General features: G+C 43.4%; 1 protein-coding gene across 8 annotated transcripts in view; it reads right to left on the reverse strand.

The window, feature by feature from the left end:
* The window catches only part of LOC120952998 (polypyrimidine tract-binding protein 1), a 225,712-nt gene extending 208,686 nt beyond the window's left edge, over window positions 1-17,026 (reverse strand). For 4 of the 8 annotated variants that reach the window (XM_040372639.2, XM_040372634.2, XM_049606474.1 and 1 more), the window contains exon 1: window positions 15,319-17,005. In XM_040372639.2, the coding sequence (XP_040228573.1) occupies window positions 15,319-15,324 (6 nt within the window). In that variant the 5' untranslated portion in view covers window positions 15,325-17,005. Of the gene's footprint in view, window positions 1-15,318 lie in introns of all 8 variants that reach the window. The other 4 variants (XM_040372637.2, XM_040372636.2, XM_040372635.2 and 1 more) reach the window with 4 other exon arrangements.
* Window positions 17,027-21,617: the final 4,591 nt, after the last annotated feature.

Genomic DNA, 21,617 nt, shown 5'->3' on the forward strand with positions numbered 1-21,617 from the left:
AACCAGCAGTTGACATGTGTAAGAGACTGTGGAGTACAATACAGTGTGTGTGTGCGCGCGTATTTAAACATTAAAGTATAGTTTTGACAGAATAAGACAGTTTTGTATGTAGAAATGTAGGAAAGATTTAAAAAATCATCGTATTATTACAAGCATTTGTAGAAATCTTCAAAGTTTATATTATAGAGCGAAAATAGACATAAAAAGAGATAGAGAAAAAGGTATGTCAAGAGAGAAGAAGATTACAATAGAAAGAGCTAGTTGGTGCAAGTCAAGATTGTACAAGAGACAAATGAAACACAGGATGCAAATATGAAAAATAGATACAAACACAGAATCAGTAATCAAGATGCAAAATGTGGTAAAAAATGTGAAGGTAATGTTAGATATTTATTTATAATATTTATTTGTAGCATGGCGCAGTTTTCTCAACTGAGAAACCCTGCCAGTACCTTTTAGACACGAAACGTACGGAAACAGGAACCAGGAAGAGTTTGCTATACAGTGTGTATAAATAGTACTTCTTGATTTCAAGAAAGTTATATTTTAACTTTATTTGTATAGTTCAATCAATCTATTCATACCATAAAGAAAAACCACCAAATAAATAGTAGGATAGAGAATATAGGAATAAAGAACATTTTACAATAATTTCTCCCTACAGAAAGTATATTTTCTAATTAATCAATGGTTATAGTATACGTATGGTACACAAAATGGAATACAGATATCGAGGAATTGTTATACGGAGTTCTAATAAACTAGATATTTATAATATTACCAAAAGTAGCATATGCTAATAATAGAAAATTGATATAAATATGTGATATTTAAATATACTAGTGCAGAATCACATTATGATAAAACATGCTTACTACCTGTTGACTAATATCCATATCGATTCTGATAAAATGTTACATATTTGATGGCTTCATTCAAAATTATGCATATAACTCTTTCTTTAACATGTTTTTAAAATCGCAAGAGGAAACTGCACACAATGTGCAACGTAAAGGTGTCCTAAAAATATAACAAACGCATCCCAACAAACATTATTGTTCCCCGAATCGTCTCACAAACAAATAATTGTAGCCGCGCAAATGCAGCGGTGACCAGGACGTGTAGATCCCCCATTCCCCCCCTACCACCCTGCCCAAAATAAGAATGAAAGACGGAATGAAATCATCCCTCGCTGGTGTAAAAAAAGTATGACAGGCCCAACCAGCACACATAGCTTAGGGAACATGCTGTGGTTCTAGCCGTTGCGTCGTTTCGGGGCAGTTTATTTCGGCGTAAAAATATCGACATCGTAACTCGGTCGTCCCGGTTGCCGGCTCCCATGGGTACGACACAACACACGACGCCGCCCACGTGCATAGAAGCACCTTCCCGTAGTCGCACCGTACCGTACGGCAGAGCACACGCAACTACTAAACGCAATACAACACAACAAATTTATGATTGTTATTATCTCTCTAAACCATTATCCCTGGGTAACAGGGAGGTGCGCACCAGCCCACTGCCACGCAAACGGTGATATTCACAGCAAAAAAGTACAAACACATACACACATCTAAGCCCCTCTCTCCCTTATTGGAATCAGGAATAGCACCCATTTATCCACGCTGCCTAGAAGAGCAGCCGGCGTTAAACGGCGGGTGGAGAAAGCCGTCCCGCCCCGATGTACGCGCAACAAGTTGCCCCTAAAAATAAGGAACATGAAACAGATATGTCACCGTATGCGGCCCATAGTCGATGTCGTTTTTCTTTTTTTTTTCTTTTCCTATTTTGTTTCTTGTTGCTCATTTCTTTGCCCCTTTGCGACCACACAAGGGTAAGGGACATGATTTGGGATGAGGCCGACTTACGGTACACATCATTGAACCGACAGGCGGGAACTACTGCTACGACGCAAGAAATTGCGAGACACACACACACACATACATTTTTCCTCTAACACGGGTATGGCAAGGCTAGTAGAAGAAAGTGGTCTTGTTGCTCATTTTTTACGGTTCTTCAAGCGCCTTCTGTTGACAGATAGCGACCGTTTGCAACCGTACGAGTCAATGAACGTTGAAAATTATCCTACGCCGCGCCAAGCGGAGGTAGAACGGCTGGCAGAACGAGGGAAATCGGGCGGCAACTCGGGGTGCAAACATAACGACAAACGAAAAACGAAAACATATAACTAAAAATATTGAATGGATTGTACGAGCGACACGAGCGCGTTCGAAGCGGCATTCGACCTCCATTTGATCGAGTTTGTAAATATAGCGTAGCATCGAATCGGTATAAATAAACGCAATCGAGATCCATTCATAGATTTGCCTCGTATGGAGGAAAACAAAGTACAACAATGCGATTCCGATTAGCATTCCTCCACTAACAAGTGCTCCCATTGATCTAGATACGTGCTAAAGTTGGTCCATTGCAGTTTTGTAGCGGTATTAGTAAGAAGTAAAAACTCGAATAAAAGGTAACTGAGCTGAAATAGCATATGATTCTGTTCCAATGTAAACTGGGAGAATGAATCAACAGAAAACGTTTTTAAATCGCAGCAGTGCCGAAAAAGGAAACACATTAAATCACAACTAACCGCTTAACATAAACATTCAGCATCGATTTCGTTGTAGGATTCAAGCAAACTCTAAACATACCACTAAACCCAGCATTCATTCACAACGAAAACGAGCTCTTTCCTAGTACACAAAATTCATGATGTTGGATCTAATTACGACCAACCGGTAGCTAGATAGGACCAATCCCTTATAGCTTTACAATATTTGAAACACACATTTCATTTAAATCATTATTTCATTCCGTTTAATCATTTGAGATTATAAATTGATTTGAAATAATTAAATTCCCAAAATTATGTGCAGTGGTGGTTACTCAAACACCTAGTTTTTCTCGTGCATTACCCAAAATATGTGCTGATTTCGAGACTTCCGTATATTTCCTGAATCTTAGTATTTGCCCACTGTCTTCATATTTTGATTTAAATACTATTTGACTATGCTGGTGCACAATATCAGGCCGATATCTTTAAAATTCATGAAACACCAAGCATATCCGTTTTGTTAATTTTTGGAACAGGTGTTCGAAACTTAGATTTTTAAGTGCGCACATGAAGTACCAATGTAGCCTTTTTAATAAGATCAATGACTAATTATTATAAGTATTTAATTTCAGCACCATATTGCCCAACATTGAGATGCTACGTGAAAATATGAGGTGTCCGACTTTAGGTTGCCGTCACTGTATGATGTGTGAAAATGTAATATCATCCTTTTTCCCCCAAGTATACCATCAATTACCAAGCACAGAACATTCGTTAGAAACGGTATTCTCGCAAAACGCCAGCAGCTGAAAAGCTTTTGCATATCTTTATGAAAAATTTAAAAAAGTATTCTTCCAATCAAGCGCAACCAAAAACTTGTTCCCCAACTGTAATTAATCAAACAGGTGACAAAGAGAAAGCCTGTGCTCAAACAGGCGCTTGAAAAAGGAAAGGGAAGAAATTACTTCACCGCTAAATAAAACGCATAAAAAACCTAAATTGATAAGTTACACACGAGTATTACACACGCGCGCTCACGTTTTCCAACTTCAAAAACGGGTTTCTCAATAAATTACATACACATTCGCAACACACGCACACAACACACACACCCACAAAATCACGACGCTTTTCCCTGTTGATCGCACGCCATTAACGTTTTTTGAAAATAATAATCACAACACAACCTCTGGGGGAAAGCGCAAAAACCAAAAAGGATTAAATTTATCATTTTCACAGATGAGGCGAAAACCTCATTCCGGGTAAAGTTGTTTTTGGGGCAGAAAAAGTCGAAGGGTGTTGGCGGGAGGATGTGAACGGAAAAGTTGTTTTAAAATTAGGGAAACCCACCTTCCGCTCCTACCCCGGCAACGTCGTACAGCACACGCAAACCGCACGCCGCACAGTCACACCTCATCCTTGGCAAGCAATTACGCACGGCTGATTGTTGATAGATTCTAGGCAAACGCCGAATGAGGGGTAAACTTTATCAACACACGCGAGAGCAGTGGTGTTGATGAAACGAAAATAGTTGCCAATTGATGAAGAAAGTCAATTAAAACTCTCCACACCTTAGGCAAATGCCCCGCCCCGCCATTAATGCATTCGGCTTTCCGTTCCCGGTACCTCCTGCGAGCGGGTGGGTTAGGGTGAACAATCATATCGATCCACACCCCCAACCAACTGACTAACCAACCATCATAACTGCCCAGATTTAATGTGATTCACTCGAAAGTAGGAGCAGCTCCCACCCCTCGTTGCTGCTCATCATAATCGAATTCATTACGGTACACAATTAATTTGAATTAATTTTCAATTAAAACTACCAACTCCACGTCCCAGTGGCACATCCTGCTGTTGTCACAACGGGGCGAGTACGAGCGGATAGAATGGGCGGGTATCATCGCCTTCTCGAAAGAGATTCTTTTCAGTAGTATCAATGGGCCACCCACGGCACACTTCTCACTCCCTGGTGACTGAATTCGTTATTGCGCCTTTTCAATACCGAAAAAACATGAAAATTGTTGTTTATGATTCCCTCTGGGAGGCACCACAAAACATTGACTGTTGTGTTTATTGGAATCTCCCAAAATGGGTACACCCTCCGCGATAACTGGCTGTAAACTGCCGTGCGTCGGCAGGGCTGCTCAGATTCATCAATTTTTAGTCTCTTTCTTACTGGTGTGTGACGGATTGAAAGAAAACGAGAATCTTTCATTAGTTTTATGTCTTGGAGAGTGTCGTTTTATGTCTCTACAATCGTGCGTTAACACGATTAAAGGAAAGTAAAGCAAAATAAATAACAAATACCCAAACTTTAGCATTTAATCGACGCCTGTTTCAGTCACACAGGAAACATGTGGAAGATGAAGAACATGTGCCGTCTGTTCTACTCCTCTGTCGTCCTCCTGCATCGCCTGCAGACACTTCGCCCAGAGCGCAAATTTTTACTTCAAAACCTTCCAAAGATCTGCCCCTGCTGGACGACACAAGCGCATGTGTTTTGGGCGGATGGTTCTATCTTTAGACCAATATTAAACAAACATTCAGAGGCGCGCGCTACCGTGCTCTGAATGGATGGAGGACCTGCTCCATTTTGCTTCATTAAAAGTCCGACGGAGTATTATTGTCCCACCCCGTTTTTAACGTTTGGCACATGTTTTCAATTATTGCACATGCACCTACACACCCTTCAAGCTGGCTTACGGAGTTTTGTGTGAGTCACCGTTTACTGTGACGAATGACGAGTTATTTACTCAAAAGGTGCTGAACTGCTTTACAGATTTATTCTTCGCTGTTTCATTAGTGCGAAGTTTTAACATTAGGAACTAATGATTCAACCAATGAATTAATGAAAAAATAAATATAACTCCGTAAAACGTACTGGTTAAACATTAAAACATGAATAAAAACTACTGATGATGCTACTGATGCTCCTGATTTACTCTCGTCCATCTCGCTGTATGTTCCCTCTCGTTCTCTTCGTCCACGTGATCCTCTGTCAATTGAAACACGACATACTCTATATACTTTCAATGATTACTTCTATCCTGTTTCAGGTTGTTTAACCTCTTTTACTATCTCTTTGATTTCGACTCCTCTCTCAACTCTTTCCGTAACCGTATTTTTTCTTCTAATTCTCTTTAATTCCTCTTCTTAGTTTTCAGTTACTCTCTTTTTTCAGTAAGTTTATGATAGCCGCTACGCTCTACCTGTGTTTTTTTTTTCTTTTATGTTTTGCTAGGTCAAGACTAGTTTAGTTAGGCTTAGTTGTTCATGAATGATTTTGTTTATTTGTTAGTTTTTAATTAGTTTTAAGTCGGTTTTATTTAGCCTTGATGGCGGATATTGGATTAAATAAATGAAATAAAAATGAAACGAAAAGCATCGCTTTTTGCCACAAACGATTTTTGAAGATTTGATGAGCATTCCCGTTACCTAGTGTTTTATCAACAAATAGCAAAAAAGCCTGGCATAATTCATAAAAAATATTTAAAATGGAAGAATTTCGTGCAAAAATTCTTATCCTCTTTATTACTCAAATACTCTTCACACTTGCTATTTACAGGCAAAATTCATGTCGATATGCATGCCTTTGTACCCGTACAGTACAATAAAATGCGATAGGAATTTTGCTGCATACAAACTTTTCGAAAACATGTCATCTTTCCCACATTTCACTTCGATTGCATGCAGCAGCAGCAATCCATCAACGGATGCACTTTCACGCGAAACACCCAAGGAAAGACATCACACCACACCAATCTCTTTGGGAAGCGTGCGCAAATGTCCACGCACTTTCTACCCAGACACACTTGCCCCAAAAAAGTTTGCAGAAGCAGCAGCAGGCAAGGGGTGTACTTCGGTTTTACAGTACCCATCGCAATAACTGACGACAGCAGCACAACATGCACAAAAAAGTAAAAAATCACAATTTTTATTACCCACTAGCACCGTTCCCGGGGACCTCGCCCTGGTGCATCATGGTTTCGCAAAGCTGCTGCAGCGCAGCGACGGTTCAAGCGGATGTGGAGGGGGGCTACAGTAAACGTTGCATTTGCCGTTCATATACGCCCCTGCCTACCGCAGCCCGGACCCGGAGTGCGTCGTGTGGAAATGTATTAATAGCGCACATGCAAAAGCTTGTCCCCGAAAGGCGACTCCCATTCCGCGCCCCCTCGCACACGTGTTGAGTTTCGGGAAAAAGGGATGAAAATTGGAAAATTGCTTACATTACACAGTCCCGGGCGAAAAGACAGATATGGGCATGGAGGGGAGCGCAGTTCTCCCTTGTCCCTTGGTGCATTTCCCCTTCAGCCCACCACCGTCGCCACGTTCGAGCTGATCGTGCTGATTATGTGGAAACCTGTGACAGTTTGTGTGATAAAAAATAAAGGGTGAAAAAGCAGTCATCGTGTCACAAAAGATGGCCCCAAAAAAATATTAATTCGCAGTAGGCTCATGCTATCGCGCACGACTGAACCCCGTCCGATAGGATCTAGTAACGCAAAAGGGGGGAGGTTAGGGTTTTCAATCGCATTCAACCCTTACATATACATACAAACACACACTGGCGCTATCTTGCCAATCGACAAAGTAAACACACAATGACGACCGCAGTCTGCGGCTGCGGCTACAATATGCTAATGGAACGATATCGACGTTAATGTCAACAATCACGATACATGTTGTGCCTCTTTCCATGCACAGTTTCAATCGATATCATGTGCAGAAGTTAGAGCAAAACTATTCAAAATAGTTTTTATACGATGTGATGTTTCCCATCATTTCCTAAATTTTTATTCTTTCGACAATTGTTCAACTCACACTACTCACATAACCTCAGTGCTAGAAATTGTCGCCATGACAGAGTACGAGAAAGTGTAATGGCCAGCAGAAAGCGATACAAAACACGTGGAAGCGCTCTGTTTCGGTGTAGTGGAACGAATCGTCGTAAACAAATACTTTTGCTGGATCGACGTTTTCACATTTCGCACAAGCCACACCATACACGGCCCAGAAAGCGCGTTGAATGTCTTGCTGCGTGGTGTAATTTTTAAGCAAATGCAACTATTGTGGGTAAGGAGAGCGCTTCTTTGCAGGCCTCCCTACAGGAATTTCGTGAATATGATTGCACCAGCATCTTCTTTTGGTGAAATTTTATTGAAAACATCTCCGAAACGGATACTGTTCCTTTCCCATGGACAGTGCTATGGTAAATAAATACATCACAGTGGGGGTAGCCATACAAGGCATGAGTTGCTGGCTGTCAATAATCCCATTTTGCCGAGGAAGATGACTTCATTGAAAACATATTGCTTGGTTAATCTGGTGATGGTTTTTTTACTAATAACACGATGTACAATCTTGATTCAGCGAGAGAGAAAAATAATTCAAAATGCCCTTTTCACCCTTTCATTTGGTAAATACAAAACTATTGTTGAGTGAAGTGTAACTTTCATAAAAATCAACATTGTTTAAGGACCAAATGAAGAAAGAAAAAATATCAAAATTATTGTAGTGTTTTGTGAATATTTTGTAGTGATTCATGTTTTTCTAAAGACCATGAATATCCATTAAGATTCATGATTCATGTATATTTGATAAAATCAACTATCGTTACACCAAAACATTTTGAAATATTGAACTACCTCAGAATCTCAACAGATGCATGTGTCTCATACGATTCATGAATCTCTATACATTTATTAAACTAAAGAGATGCATGACTCCCTACAGCAGTTATCAATAATAATTAAGCTCTATACATCATTTCATCGTTATCTTCAGATATGTATGAATCTTTAGAGATTTGCGAATCTTTATAGATTCATGAATCCTAATAAGGATTAGATTCATTCTTTCATATCAAAGATTCATTATGATTCATGAATCGAAATCAGAGTTACCCATCTCTAATCAAATTAGTTATCTAGTGATCGTGAAATATTGTTTTTGGCGATATCTTACAAAATTCCCACAAATAAACGTATGTAAGAAAATAACATCCAATTCCTCAATTAACTATAACTGTTTCTGCTGTTAATATTAAATATATAATTTTGCTTCTCCTCGCTGACACAAAAGAAACACCAGAAACGCATCGCAAAAGTAAAATGATGATGAGTAAAATGATGAGTAAAATATATTAGTTTTAAATGTTATTTTAGTGTAATTTGTAGCGGAATGTAGTATTCATTCTTTCTCTGAACAAAGTGACACATTTTGATTTAAAAAACGTGAAATAAACATAAACCTCTAAACAATTCACGTTTACTTTCGCACGATCATCAAATGGAGCTCAAAAACAGAAATGCAGTGCTACCAGAGTGAGAAATCGTTCGATTTTACATTTCACTTCATTCCATTCCGTTTCTCTCTAGGTGCTGAGTTATTGTTTACCACTAAGCACACTTAGTTAATCGTCCTACCCAAAAAAGAATGCAGAGGGAAAACAAAAATGCCATAGCGAGTGTACGCGCCCCGTCACAAACGCCTCTCTGCGCCAACGATCGAGTTATGGACTTGAGGTATCAATTTCGTAACCCAATTCCAACACGTATCGAGATACCGCACACCGTCTATCGTCATCGATTGTGGCGCGCGGTTTTACCATTCGAAGAAAAACCTAACGATGAAAATCCCCCTTCCTTGTGACGATGGCGGTGACATTTTCACATACTATCACATGCGCTAACCTAATGCCAGCAATCCCCTTCGCATTGCCTCCGGTGCCATATATTAGGGATATGGCAGGTGCCTGTATGAGATAGGGATCGAGGGGGTTAGCTTGCGGGTCTTGATAAGTTAATGAATTGGGGAAAATCAATACTTTCCCAATAAATCAACACACCGATGCGCATTCTGGTATTAACTTACAAACTACACTGTTTTTGACTCTAATGATGATTCTCCAATAATTCTCCTAATACCCAAACAAATGTTCGTAAAATAGAAATATAAATTAAATGTTGTTCTTATTAATTCTTCTTGCATCATTTTAAACCTGCACATCTATTTTTAAATCTCCCTGTTCACATAAATCAACAGACAAATGCGCCCGTCCTTGAGCGCCTGTTTTTTTGGATTGCGCTCCACGCACACACACACACCCAGACCAAACAATAAATCGCCCACCGAAACAAAACAATCCACCTATAATAGCGCAGCTAGGCAGGAAAAAACGGCAACAAATCGAACAATTTACCACCCGGTGGGTTAGGCTAATGTATTATAATTGTTTACCTGCCACACCAACCAGCGGTGGTTGGTTGGCCGTGTTTAATGTACGCAATCATCCCCACGGCCGGCACAATGTGTGCTGTGACCACATTGGACAGCCGAGCCGAGACGGTTCTGTAACCCTTCCGCCGAACTGCTGCTGGACCCTACCACAATGGCGAACTCTTCACTACCGGCGCTTGATTTATGAAGGCGAGTGGGATAGCGCGTTGCCCTATTTTGATGACGTTTGCTAACAAATACCATCCCAGCCGGGAAGGGGTGATGGTAATGGAGAAATTTATACACCTACACAGCTCCCTGCTGGCGGCTCCTGTGACAGGGACTATGTGGGGACTATGTAAACAATGGTCTACCGCTCGCAGCCGCTCTTTCTGCCGCGTTTCCATTCGATTTACACTTTTTTCCTCGATTCATCTGCCCGTGTTACCCTTTCAAACCCCTTCCCCAACAGGAGCGCCTGTTGTGATGGTTTAGGAAAGCAAATAAACAATCGCTAACGTCAGTACAAGGAATCGTTGCTGTGCAATGCAACGCGAAATCAATTCACAGCGCCATTATTTGGGAGTATACAATGCGAATTAACTTAGGATTAGGCATTGAGATTTTACAAGGATATAATTTCTAAACACTTACAAAATTGGCCTGCCCTAAAGTGACGCATTATTGAATGCACGCCTTATCGTTGCACAAGGTTGATTGCCCGATGAAAACCTCGTTTCATTCGACACACTACACCCATTGCATCGAGCCGGACGGATACACCACACGTCCTGCCCGGCAGCGGAAAGGGGGTGGGAGGGAAGGGGTGGTTTGGGTGCCCAGTTATCTAAATATTTACCCTTAATCGGCTATATTTTATGCATGACGCTAGCAAAACGCACGTCGGTCGCACCGTTCCGATTGCTCGGATCCTCTTGCACGGGTTTGCACACGTTCCGTGCCCTTTTTGTGTGGTTACGTGTGTATCGACGACACGGCGAACACGGTACGTCGACAGCGGCAAGTCAAACAGTCAATAACGCATTATCGGTCACATTCGGTCGGTAAGGCAGCTGCTGCTGGTGCTGCGACCGGGCAGCTGTGATAGTGACAGTCATTCGATGACATGATGGCCAGGTTTGTTTTTTTCTTTTTTCTTTGGTTACCGAACATGTCAAAGACCGTATGTTTACGTTGCAACTTGTAGGACACAAGGTCAGATTAAATGCACGGAATACGGGACTTCTTAGTGGATTAAACTTTCACAGTAAATGTTGGTAGCTTTGTTGGAACTTGTTATTAGATACATGAAATGGGAATCCGAATCGACTCCGACCCTACAAAAAATCGCCGGCATTGTCCGTAGCCGTGCGGAATCATTCGGAATTGTCCGGAGTCATTTGAAGTCATTTGGAGGAATTATTCGAATTAGGAGTTGAAGTCATTTTGAGTTAGAGTCGTCTGGAGGCATCGGCACGACTTCGACCGTCCAGAGTAGTGATGTGCTCTTTGTAGCGCACCCATGACTCCGATCCAACTCCGGCTATTGTTAGTCCGATTCTAACTCCGTCTAAATCCGAACCATCAGTTCGGGCCGGAGTCGTCCGGAGTCGTTCGAAGTCTTACGAAGTCGCCCGGAGTCGTTTGGAATCGTCCGTAGTCGTCCGGAGTCGTTCGGAGCCGTCAGAGGCGTCTGCAGTCGGCTGGAGTCGGAGTCATTCGGAGTCGTCCAGAGTCGATCAGAGTCGACCGTAGTCGGAGTCAACAGGAGCCGTCCGGTGTAATGTTCTAATGATCAGACAGATCGATTACGTTGTGTTTTTTTTTTTTCTTTAACTTTGCGCGTGCACTTCGTATATAGGCTTTTTTTCAAAGGGCAATTCCGATCGACTCCGGGCGACTTTGACTGTAACCGATTCCGAACAATGACTCCCAACGACTCCGGACGACTCCCAACGACTCTGGACGACTCCGGACGACTCCGAACAACTCCAGACGACTCCGGACGACTCCGAACAACTCCAGACGACTCCGGACGACCCCGAACGACTCCGGGCGATTCTGGACGATTCATAACCACTCCGAATAATGCTGGGTGCTTCCCAAGCTTCCTTCCAGAGTGGATTCCGAAATGATCGGAGTCGACTCCGGATCTTGGCCAACTTAACCCATCACTAGTCCATAGTTGAACTCATCGCGAGTTGGTCGGGGTCGCTCAGTCGCAAAGCATTGTTGTTGTCGCTAAGCTACAAACGTCTGTTTAGAAAGTGCACAAACAAAGCAAAAGACGAAAAAACTTAACAATATGAAACGCCGGTCCAACTCTGACGGACTTCGGGTAACTGCAACACTATTTTGATTCTGATTCCAGCCGACTTCGACACCGGTTAATAATAACTGGAGTAGGAATCGGAGTCGTAAGTACACTCCAGAGGACCCACCACTCTTCGTAACAACTCCTTAAATCGTAACCTTAAAAAAGACCAAAGCGTCGCCAGGCTCAAATACCTATCATCGATTTCTGAACGCGTGCCCAACGCTATCGACAATTCCACTACTGCACAATGGCCAAACGACACGACCTCATAGCAAACGTTGCTTGCGGTCAAGCCTACTAATTGGATTTTACCCCGAGCTATCAATCCAAGGGGAAAGAGGATGGTGATAGGTAGCAAAAACCTAACCTGCATTAAAAATGAATCACTTTCTCCCGTTGGTACCTCCCTTACAAAACCCGCCAAGAGTTCACTCTCCGTCGAAACATCTATCAGGGGATGGGAGGCAAAATTAGTTGAACTTTGCTTCCCCAACCTGCCCACGCACACACGCGCGAACCCGCCAACTGAACGATTCTCACGGAAAACTAACCCCAAAACTAACCGGCAAATGGTACAACCGCAAGCAACATGTGTCAATTATCGCACATACTCACGCATCGCCACTGAAACAAAAAAAAAACATAATAGATCAGGGCGGGAGGGCGACGAATGGGGAATGAAGTTCAACTTCCTCCCTTCGTGTGGGTGTGTGAGTATGTGCATAGTCTTGCCGCAATTGACCATTAAACCAACCACTAATAGATCAACTCCTTGCTCCGCGTGCTGGATGATATGCCCAGTTTCCCACCACCCCACCCAGCGCCCTCAGCATTGTTTGTTGATGGTAAGCGTGACCGGACTGGAACGCCTGCGTTCGCCCACAGTTTTTGTGTAAATGGTTTCTAATCACGCGATCCTTGAACGGGCAAAGGATCAACAATTCACTTGAGGGGTGAATTTTTAATAAGCAAGCACACCACACCCACCCACAAAAGGGGGCAAGCGTGGTGCGTCTTTCACCTGTTATAAACCAACTGGAGCAGGCAAAAGACCAATGAACATAAAACAAAAAAACAAAAAAGAAACAGCCAATCAGGCTCAAGTTGACAACTCAGTTTCTGTACCGGTTCCGGGTGCGCTTCTTCCGGAGTTTACTTTTCAGATTTTCCGACATTCTTCCCCCATCCGAGACGATAATTAATCGTTCCGGCGTTCGAGGAGTTCCACCTGCCCGCAAAGTGGGTGTGTGGGTGTGTTTTTTAAATATTTTTTCCACCTCGCTTTCCTCAATAGAAGTGAAAACAAAGACAGCGACCCGGACAAAGAAGAAGAAGAGCTGCATTAGCATCCTTTTGAAGAGGCAGGATGGACGACGAGGGGGCCAGGATGAAAACCCGAAATGGGTGGACTAAGATAAATGAACATACGGACGTCCACCCTCTTGAGTCTGTTGGCAAAAGTTTGTACGCTCCTTCCTCCTTGCTTCCTTGGTGTGCTTCATCAGGTGGTTCTCTCCTGACCTGACACACCCCTGACACCATTCCCGGGACGTTAAGCAAGACGTTGGTCTCACCCATTCCACCATTATCAGTGCAATTGCCCGCTTGAGTTGCGCGCTAGCATTGGCTAACAGGAAAAGGGAACAAGATTGTTGGCGTTGCGGCAAATGAAGCGGTCAAATGGACGCACACAAAATACATCCCAGTCCTGGACCGTGCAAAACAGACAGGAAAAAGCAATGGTATTATACTTTAGATCGACAAAAAATACCTCCACTTAAGTATTTTTCTTTCAATCCTTCTAACCAGAGAATATATTCAGTCTAAATCATCTGGCAAACAAACAGGATTTTTGCTTGGCGTTTTAGCTCTGTCGGTCTCTTCTTGCGTACATCTTCTGCTTCATATCGCTCATTAACTATGATCAAGTGCATGAGGATGCGCTTTTTTTGTTTCATTTTATTTCAAAATGAACTTCCAGCTTTTTTGCCTCAAGACTTGTTGCACACAGAGAGAAACATCCGCATACCGACAAAAGAAAGTATGATTCCTGCAACCAAGTAAAGCGAAATTTAAAAAAAAAGTGTGCAGGTAACGTTCTATTAGTTTTTGCCATCGAAAAAGAAACGGCTACCATTCTAAGCCTTTGTTGGGCGGCACAATGTGAAACCCGTTTTCACTGTCTTGCAGCTCGGTTTTGGCCGCACAAATATACAAAAACTCAATCCCGTCCCGGCGTGTGACTAAGAAAGGAAAACAAGTAGAAAGCACCCTACCCAATAGCGAAATGTAAAACCAGCACTAAGACTAGTACGTGTGTGTGTGCATCAACGATTATTTATGAACTGTGAAATGAAATAGATGGATGAAAAGAGAAGAAAAACACACACAGGAACTATGCATAAAAAGTGTAAGAGAAGGAAAAAACCAAAGCACAAGAACTACAAACAGAGGCGAAGAAATCAGAGAACGGGAAAAAGAGCGTTGATTTGTAGCTAAAAGTTACTAATGAAGGTGTCGGTAGAGAAAAAAGCGTAGACACACACACACACTCAACAAAACCTACAACAGAAGAATAAACTTGAATGGGGGTAGAAAAATGTGATGCAGTTTTATTAGTTAAGCAGAGAAAGAAAAAGATAACAACAGTTGTGCAAGTGGAAAACTGTCATAAAATAAACATTAGAAGGTACGACGCTAAAGTGTTGCGAATAAATGAGCTATGGCAATGGCAGAACAACAGTAGAAAAGAAAAGAAAAACACAAACAAACTAACAAACGACACACTTTCATAAGCAAGCTACCGATGCAACTCGTGGAAATGGAAATAAAGAAGACTTGAAGGGAAAGTAATTGAAAAATGCACAAAACTCGTAGAAACAAACTGTAGTAAAAGTAATTGTTAACAATGCTACACGGAGGAGAAAGACAGAAACAGCAGAAAGCGAAGGAACACAAACAAGCGTATCGTGTTGTGTGTTTGTGTAAATGTCGAAGTGTGTTGTTATCTGTAGAAAAAAGGATTTCTTTATGGTTTAATAATAATACAAAAATGGAAATAGATAAAAGCGGGTGAATAAAATATAATGAAACAGAAATAAGGACATTTGAAAATGTAAAAACATACTTTTGCCCAAAAGGAAATAACAGTACGATGGTAAGAAAAATGAAAGGAAAGTGTAAAATAAGAACGGAAAAGCAAAGAGGCAAAACTTACTCTCATACAATTGACTGCGTCAGGGCTGGGTTTAACTATTCCTTCTACTTTCGCACCGAGCTTCTCGTCCCACCCAGAAAGAACGGGACGGGTTGGTGGGGGGGGGAAAGAGTGCAGTGTTTTGTCTTGCTTTCCGGTGGGTGGTGGGAGATGGGGCTCTGTGGCTTATGTTCTTTCGCACGCACTGTCACTCGCGTTTGACACCTGTCAGAGAGGGAAGCGAGAAACCCAAGTAGTCGGGAGGGTCTCCCTGTTGTGGGGTTTGTGAATCGTGCGCTGCTCTAAGCAATACGACCGCAGGAATCAACGGGAACGCGTATTATACACACTTGTAACAATATGCTTGCACGTGATTTTACGTGTTGACCATTCACATACACACACACACACACGCTCACGTCTTACAACGAAGTTAAAGGTGTGCACGATACTGAAGCACCGTCGGAGGACGTTCAAACAAACCACTTCACCATCAAGACGTTTACTAGCAATACACACACAGGGCGACTAGCGGGCACACAAACACCCCCGCGCCGTTGGGTTAGCAGGTGCATCAACCGGAACCGAACTGCAGTGTGTGTTGTGTTGGGTCGGACGGCCGGACAGTGAGATGAAATCGTTCATATCCGGCACACACAACCGACGGCGGGTTAATTCTTTACAAGCTTCCCAGCGAACACACACATACAGCTATCACTCACGGAGCAGCACAGGGAAAACAACGACCGGATGACGATCACAACACCAAACCAGATCGGCAAAACGGGAAAATGCAAACACGATCGACTCTGGCCACTTCTAACCGATCTACTACCAACAGAGCACTCTAGCGTTAGCAACGACAAGGTGGACCGTGCTCTGCTCATTCAACCAAGCACTAAAAAAAAGATGAAAAGCTGAACACTTTACCCAAACCCACACACACACACCACACAAACCGCCAGGGGAGGGTGGAAATGGAAAATTAAAAGGTTCTTCAACTCCCAAAACGCCGTCGTGCGGGTGCAATATGCGCAAATGCAGCTCGGTGGGTTTGTTTTTTTGGTGCGCGCACAGGTTAGCTTGTCACGCACTATGGTTCTGCTCTCGTTCTTGCTCTATCTCTCTCTATCTCTCTTTTATCTTTCTCTTTTTTTAAACACAACTTGTTCTAGATGGCAAAGGCTCCGTTTACTGCCAATCCAGACAGCATCCGAGCGGAAGGATCTGGGCTTCTCTTTCTCGCCCTAGCATATGCACACACACACAACACACACACACACACCAATCACCCAAACGCACTCGGCGCACGTACGCCTACACACAACGTCAAATGCGCGCGCGTGCGCGTGCGCTCGTACACGACGCTCTTGCTCCCTTTTATTATTGTGCGCCGCTGCGGCTGCTACTTCACTGTGTGCTGGACCTTTCCGATTCCAAAACCAGCAATGCGCGAACAATGCTTCTAATGCTGTACTCTAACACCGGTGGTATAGGTACAAGAAACTGTCAAAATTGTAAAACCGATCCGCTAGGAAGGCGAATAGATGCAATAAGTGCGCGCGCGACGATCGACACCTTAGCGACAGATACGTGTATTGATATGCCCGGGCATGGAGAAAAGCGCAGCAGCGTGCGGTGAATCGTTTGCTACCTCGAGACTGAAAATGACGGAGCATGGGACACGACGGTTCAACCAAGCGCACACGCGGCTCGCCACTAACCAACAAAAAAAAAACGCTCTCCCTTTCCGCTGCTTTCTGTGTGAGTGTGCGCCCGCTCTCTTTCGTTTGCGTCTCGTACGTGCGCGTCTCTCTCACTCTCACACACAATCGCGCGCTCGTTCTCTTGACAGACGGCGACAGTCAGGATGACGGTGCTACAGCGAAACAGCGACCATACGCCACACAGCACAGTGAACAGTTGCGTTGGCAAGAAAGAGAGCGAGAGATAGAGTAAGAGAGCGTGTGTGAGCAAGCGGTGTGAGACCGTGCAGGAGAAGGGCTCAACAAGGGTAGTAGGCGACGACCCGCAGGTTTTCGTTCTTTTCCCTCCCGTTACACAGTCACGCATATTTTAGACACCCTGTGTTTTTCAGTGTGCGGGAGAATAATAAGCAAAAAACACATAAAAACCACACACACACACACACTCAACACGTACACAAACACACTCATATCCCTCACAACATGTGTGGCGTGGATAAAACGAGCTGAGGCAGTGTGTGTGTGTGGTTGTGCTATGAGCCAGTTCATTAGCAGGTTGTGTGAGTCGCATCGCTTGGTTTGCGCGCGATGGTGGTGTCCCTTTCCGCACCCACAACACATGCCCGACAAAAACAGAAAACCCTTTACACTCCCCAACCCTTACCATCTGAGTACTATATTTCGCGCGAGAGGCGCGCGCTTCATCGATTCGATTGCGCAAAGTAGCGGCAGCACCGTTTGACACACACGGGGCAATCGTTTCGCTGTATGCGATTTGTCAGAGGCGGTGGAGGATAGAAAGAAACGCCATGCAATTACGCCGCAGTGTGTGACAGGGTAAGTAACCGATCGACAATATAGTCAGACGTAGGGAGGGGGGGGGGAAGAAAACGTGGTGCTTTCCGTCTCATTCTATCGTACAGGCGAGAGCGCTACTAGCGCAATCTCCAAAAAGGTATCGTTGGGCACACTACGGCAACGTCAACACCACCACTTGAAAAGTGTTTCATTGCAAACAGCCCAAACCATCACACGACGCTAGATGCGACCTGCGGGGAAGGGCACAATGATAGGCCGGGCGGCGGTGTGGAATCATTACGCCGCCGGAAGAAGAGAGTCAGCAACAAAACAAACGTATCTACTGCCACCACGCACATACACACACACACACCAACCCATCAATATGTACATACCTGAACACAGGTAGACAACCAGTGTGTAGGTGTACAGTCGCGATTAAATAGAGTTGCGCATAAATGCGTGTATGTGTGTGCGTGCGTCACTGTACGCAAGCCGGTGTGCGCTGCTAACCTGCAGCGGCAAAACAACATTTGGCCCTGCCGTGAGTGCCAGCGTGAAACCGAAAGGCAAAGAAAACAGAAAAGATAGGAACCTTCTTTGCGCCCTGCCTGTGTGTCCGTCTGTCCGCTCTGCTGCTAGCTGTGCCCAATTACGTGATGTCCTGCTGGTATGAGTGCCTGCCGTAGGAACGTATCAAGGTGACACACATCCGGCTCACCCGGGAGGACGACCGGTTGGAAGACGGTAGACGACATCCACAGGCGGAGGCAAAGCGGAGTCCGCAAGGAATCCAGCCAGGTAACGCAGAGCCAATCCTTTTGTAATCTTTATTGTGTCAATCACCCGGTCACCAAGACTGTGCTGTGGGGGCACGAATCAGGAAAGTTCTCTAGTTCCTCTTTTTATCTCAAACTGTTGTGATTACTAGAAGTTGAGGTCCGAATAACACTCTTATGGGCTAATTTTGAGGGTAAAAAAACTATGTTACTAAGTTACCAAGGTCTTGAAGAAGATTGCACCTTGAATGTAGGTAAATAGCTTCACATAAATAATCCAAATTGTGTCATTTATTGATTTTTTTTCCTCTTCCAATGCATAACACATTCCAACTGTCATCGGACATGCAGGGGCATGTTTACACAAAATCACGTCAATTACACAATCATTCTTATTCACAAACATTTTTTTGGCAATGGTCCCACGTGCGTCGATGGCGCACTCATCCTCAACATTCAGCATCGTTCAACCAACGTTGGTAAAGTGTTACCTTGATCATAAAGGGTTACACGCTGGGGCCTAGAAGGTTTGGCGCTTCGATGATACCAACACAGCGGCAGGTATTACACATTGCCTGGGGTTGGTTTTGACTCATCGCTATGCAATCAAACGGCTTGCTGCATTATTGTACGCACGAGCGAGGGCAGATACATAGGTGTGCCAGCAGCTAGAAGTGTGTTGGTTAGATGCCATCCGGAGGTTTGCTGGCAGCAATATGTTGCCAAATAGAGCGGGGGCGATGGTTTAATCACTATTGCTACATGCTAATCCAAAATGGTACCCCAAATATTGCCGGTACTTGTTTTAAAAGTTGATCAAAAAGTTGATCATCATCGAACACTGACGAAGCGCATGTAACGATCAGTGATCCCTTGCTATCTTACTGTTTTGCGATTGAATAACTTCTTTGCATCATCTTCTACTCTCCCACCACCCATCAGATGTGACGGGATGGAGCTTCGACCGTCCATCGTCGGCCATGATCGTGGCCACCCGCCATTGAAGCGCTCTCCACGGTCCGCGGGAGTCAAGATCACTAAACCGCTCTCCGCGGTCACCATCGAATCATCAACGTGTTTGAACCGACAGTGGATTCGGTGAGCGTGTGTTAGTGGATTGTTCGGTTGGCGCATGCACACCCCACCAACCCCTACTTGCAGGTAAACAGGTGGCTTACAGCCGGGTGGCGGTGTTTGAGAGTGGTGCGAGGTACCCCTAGGTGTTAGATAGCTGGTTTGAGTGTGCTTTTTTTCGAGATACGTATCCATGGTAAAAGAAGACAAAAAAAACGGACCACTCAGGGCCGGTGGTGACGGTGGCGGTTGCGCTCGATCAAGCCCGTGAGCCACAAGCGCAGAAAAGACCTTGAACTTGGACGGTCACCTGTACCGCCCGGGGTGGTTGGGGGTCTTTTTTCTTGCCACTGCATCGATCTAATGTCAAGGGTTTGGTGCGTTCTGTGTGGTGAAGCTTTGACGTTTATCGGTGATGGGAACAGCTGTTTTCGTGGCGCTCTGGGAGCACTTTGGAGCACTCGTAAGCTATGTGAAGGCTGGTGACGGTTCTGGCAGCAAACCGATGTCTTAATGTCATTAGGCTAAAGTATCTTAATGTTAACACCTCGAGCTATGATTGCTTTGCATTTATTATACTAATCACGGCCGTTTTGAGGCATGCAAAGAGATGAGGTGTGAAGCTTGTAATTATACTAGGTAGAACCGGCGAATCCATGGATTGTTAAACGTTAATCGTACAGACTTTTTGGAACAGTTATAATCGTACAAATAGCTTGTTGCAGATTGTATTAATTAGTTAAAAACGGTTATTATTTTTAAGAAATTTTGAATGTATCGTTAGAAAAATGTTGGAGGTATTTGTTTTGATTTATTTTATTTTATAATTTTTTTTCAGTCACCTACAAGCAGTGCTGCAAAATGTAATGAGACTCACATGATAATCACCACCGAAAACAATGAACATATCCGTGGTAGCTTGATGTTCATTGCTGATACTCAGCTTGATGTTCATTGCTGATACTCAGCTTGATGTTCATAGCCGATACTCGATGCAAGTGCGTCATGACATGCCGAAAGCGACGTACGAGTGCTTGAGTCAAACCCGATACTCTGACTGACAAGCAGAGCTTAAAATTCCGTCACAAGCATAATCATGACTTTTTCTGGCTGTTAATAGTGTTGCTAAATGCCACTGTTTCAGTAACCAACTCTCATGACTGAAACGAAGCTCAAATAAGCTCATGTACACAACTGAGATGATCAGACGTGAGATTCAAACTCACATGCTAGGTGAGATTTTGTTTAGCACCCAATTCCCCTTGGTCACTCAGTTGGTCACGACATTTTGTGTCGGTGATAATCACGACATTCTTGGAAAATACTTGGAGAGTGGTCCCCAGCAATAAAATGTGCGAGCTTTCTACCTCTGTCTGCTTTGATTGTCTGTGGGGTAAAACAGAAGATCACCGACAGAATATGTCACGACCAAGTGATTGACCAAGAGTTGCTTTCACAAATTATTAAAAAGCATGGTCGCAACAACTGTTTGAGTATCACCTCAGATCATCACTGCAGAGCTCGTGACGCTGACATTCAGCCGTACTGGTGAACGCGTTCGTCGAGTAACATTCGTCGTCATGAATTGACACTGACATGGATTTTATTTATTCTTCTTCTATTTTTGCGATAAAGGGTGTATCCGCCTATGTTTGGTCTAATCTATGTTTACAACTCCCATATTCAGAGGCTTATTTTCTCATTTTAAACCGTCGACTATGCAGAGTCATATGTCTGAATTGTGGGATATTATTTCAATCAGAATTTATTTATGACATTGACAGTAACATTTTGCGGCACTGCCTGTTTGGCATTTGTAGTGGCCTAAGTAGCATACTAAGTATTTTTCATTTTTTATACACAATAAAATAACACTTCGATAAACTAAGATCTGCTGTCAAAACGAAATGAAAAAAAAATATTTTTAAATTAGTGAGTGAAACGAATAAAGTCAAAATACATA

The sequence above is a fragment of the Anopheles coluzzii genome, chromosome 2 (assembly GCF_943734685.1).
Source record: "Anopheles coluzzii chromosome 2, AcolN3, whole genome shotgun sequence".
NCBI lineage: Eukaryota > Metazoa > Arthropoda > Insecta > Diptera > Culicidae > Anopheles > Anopheles coluzzii.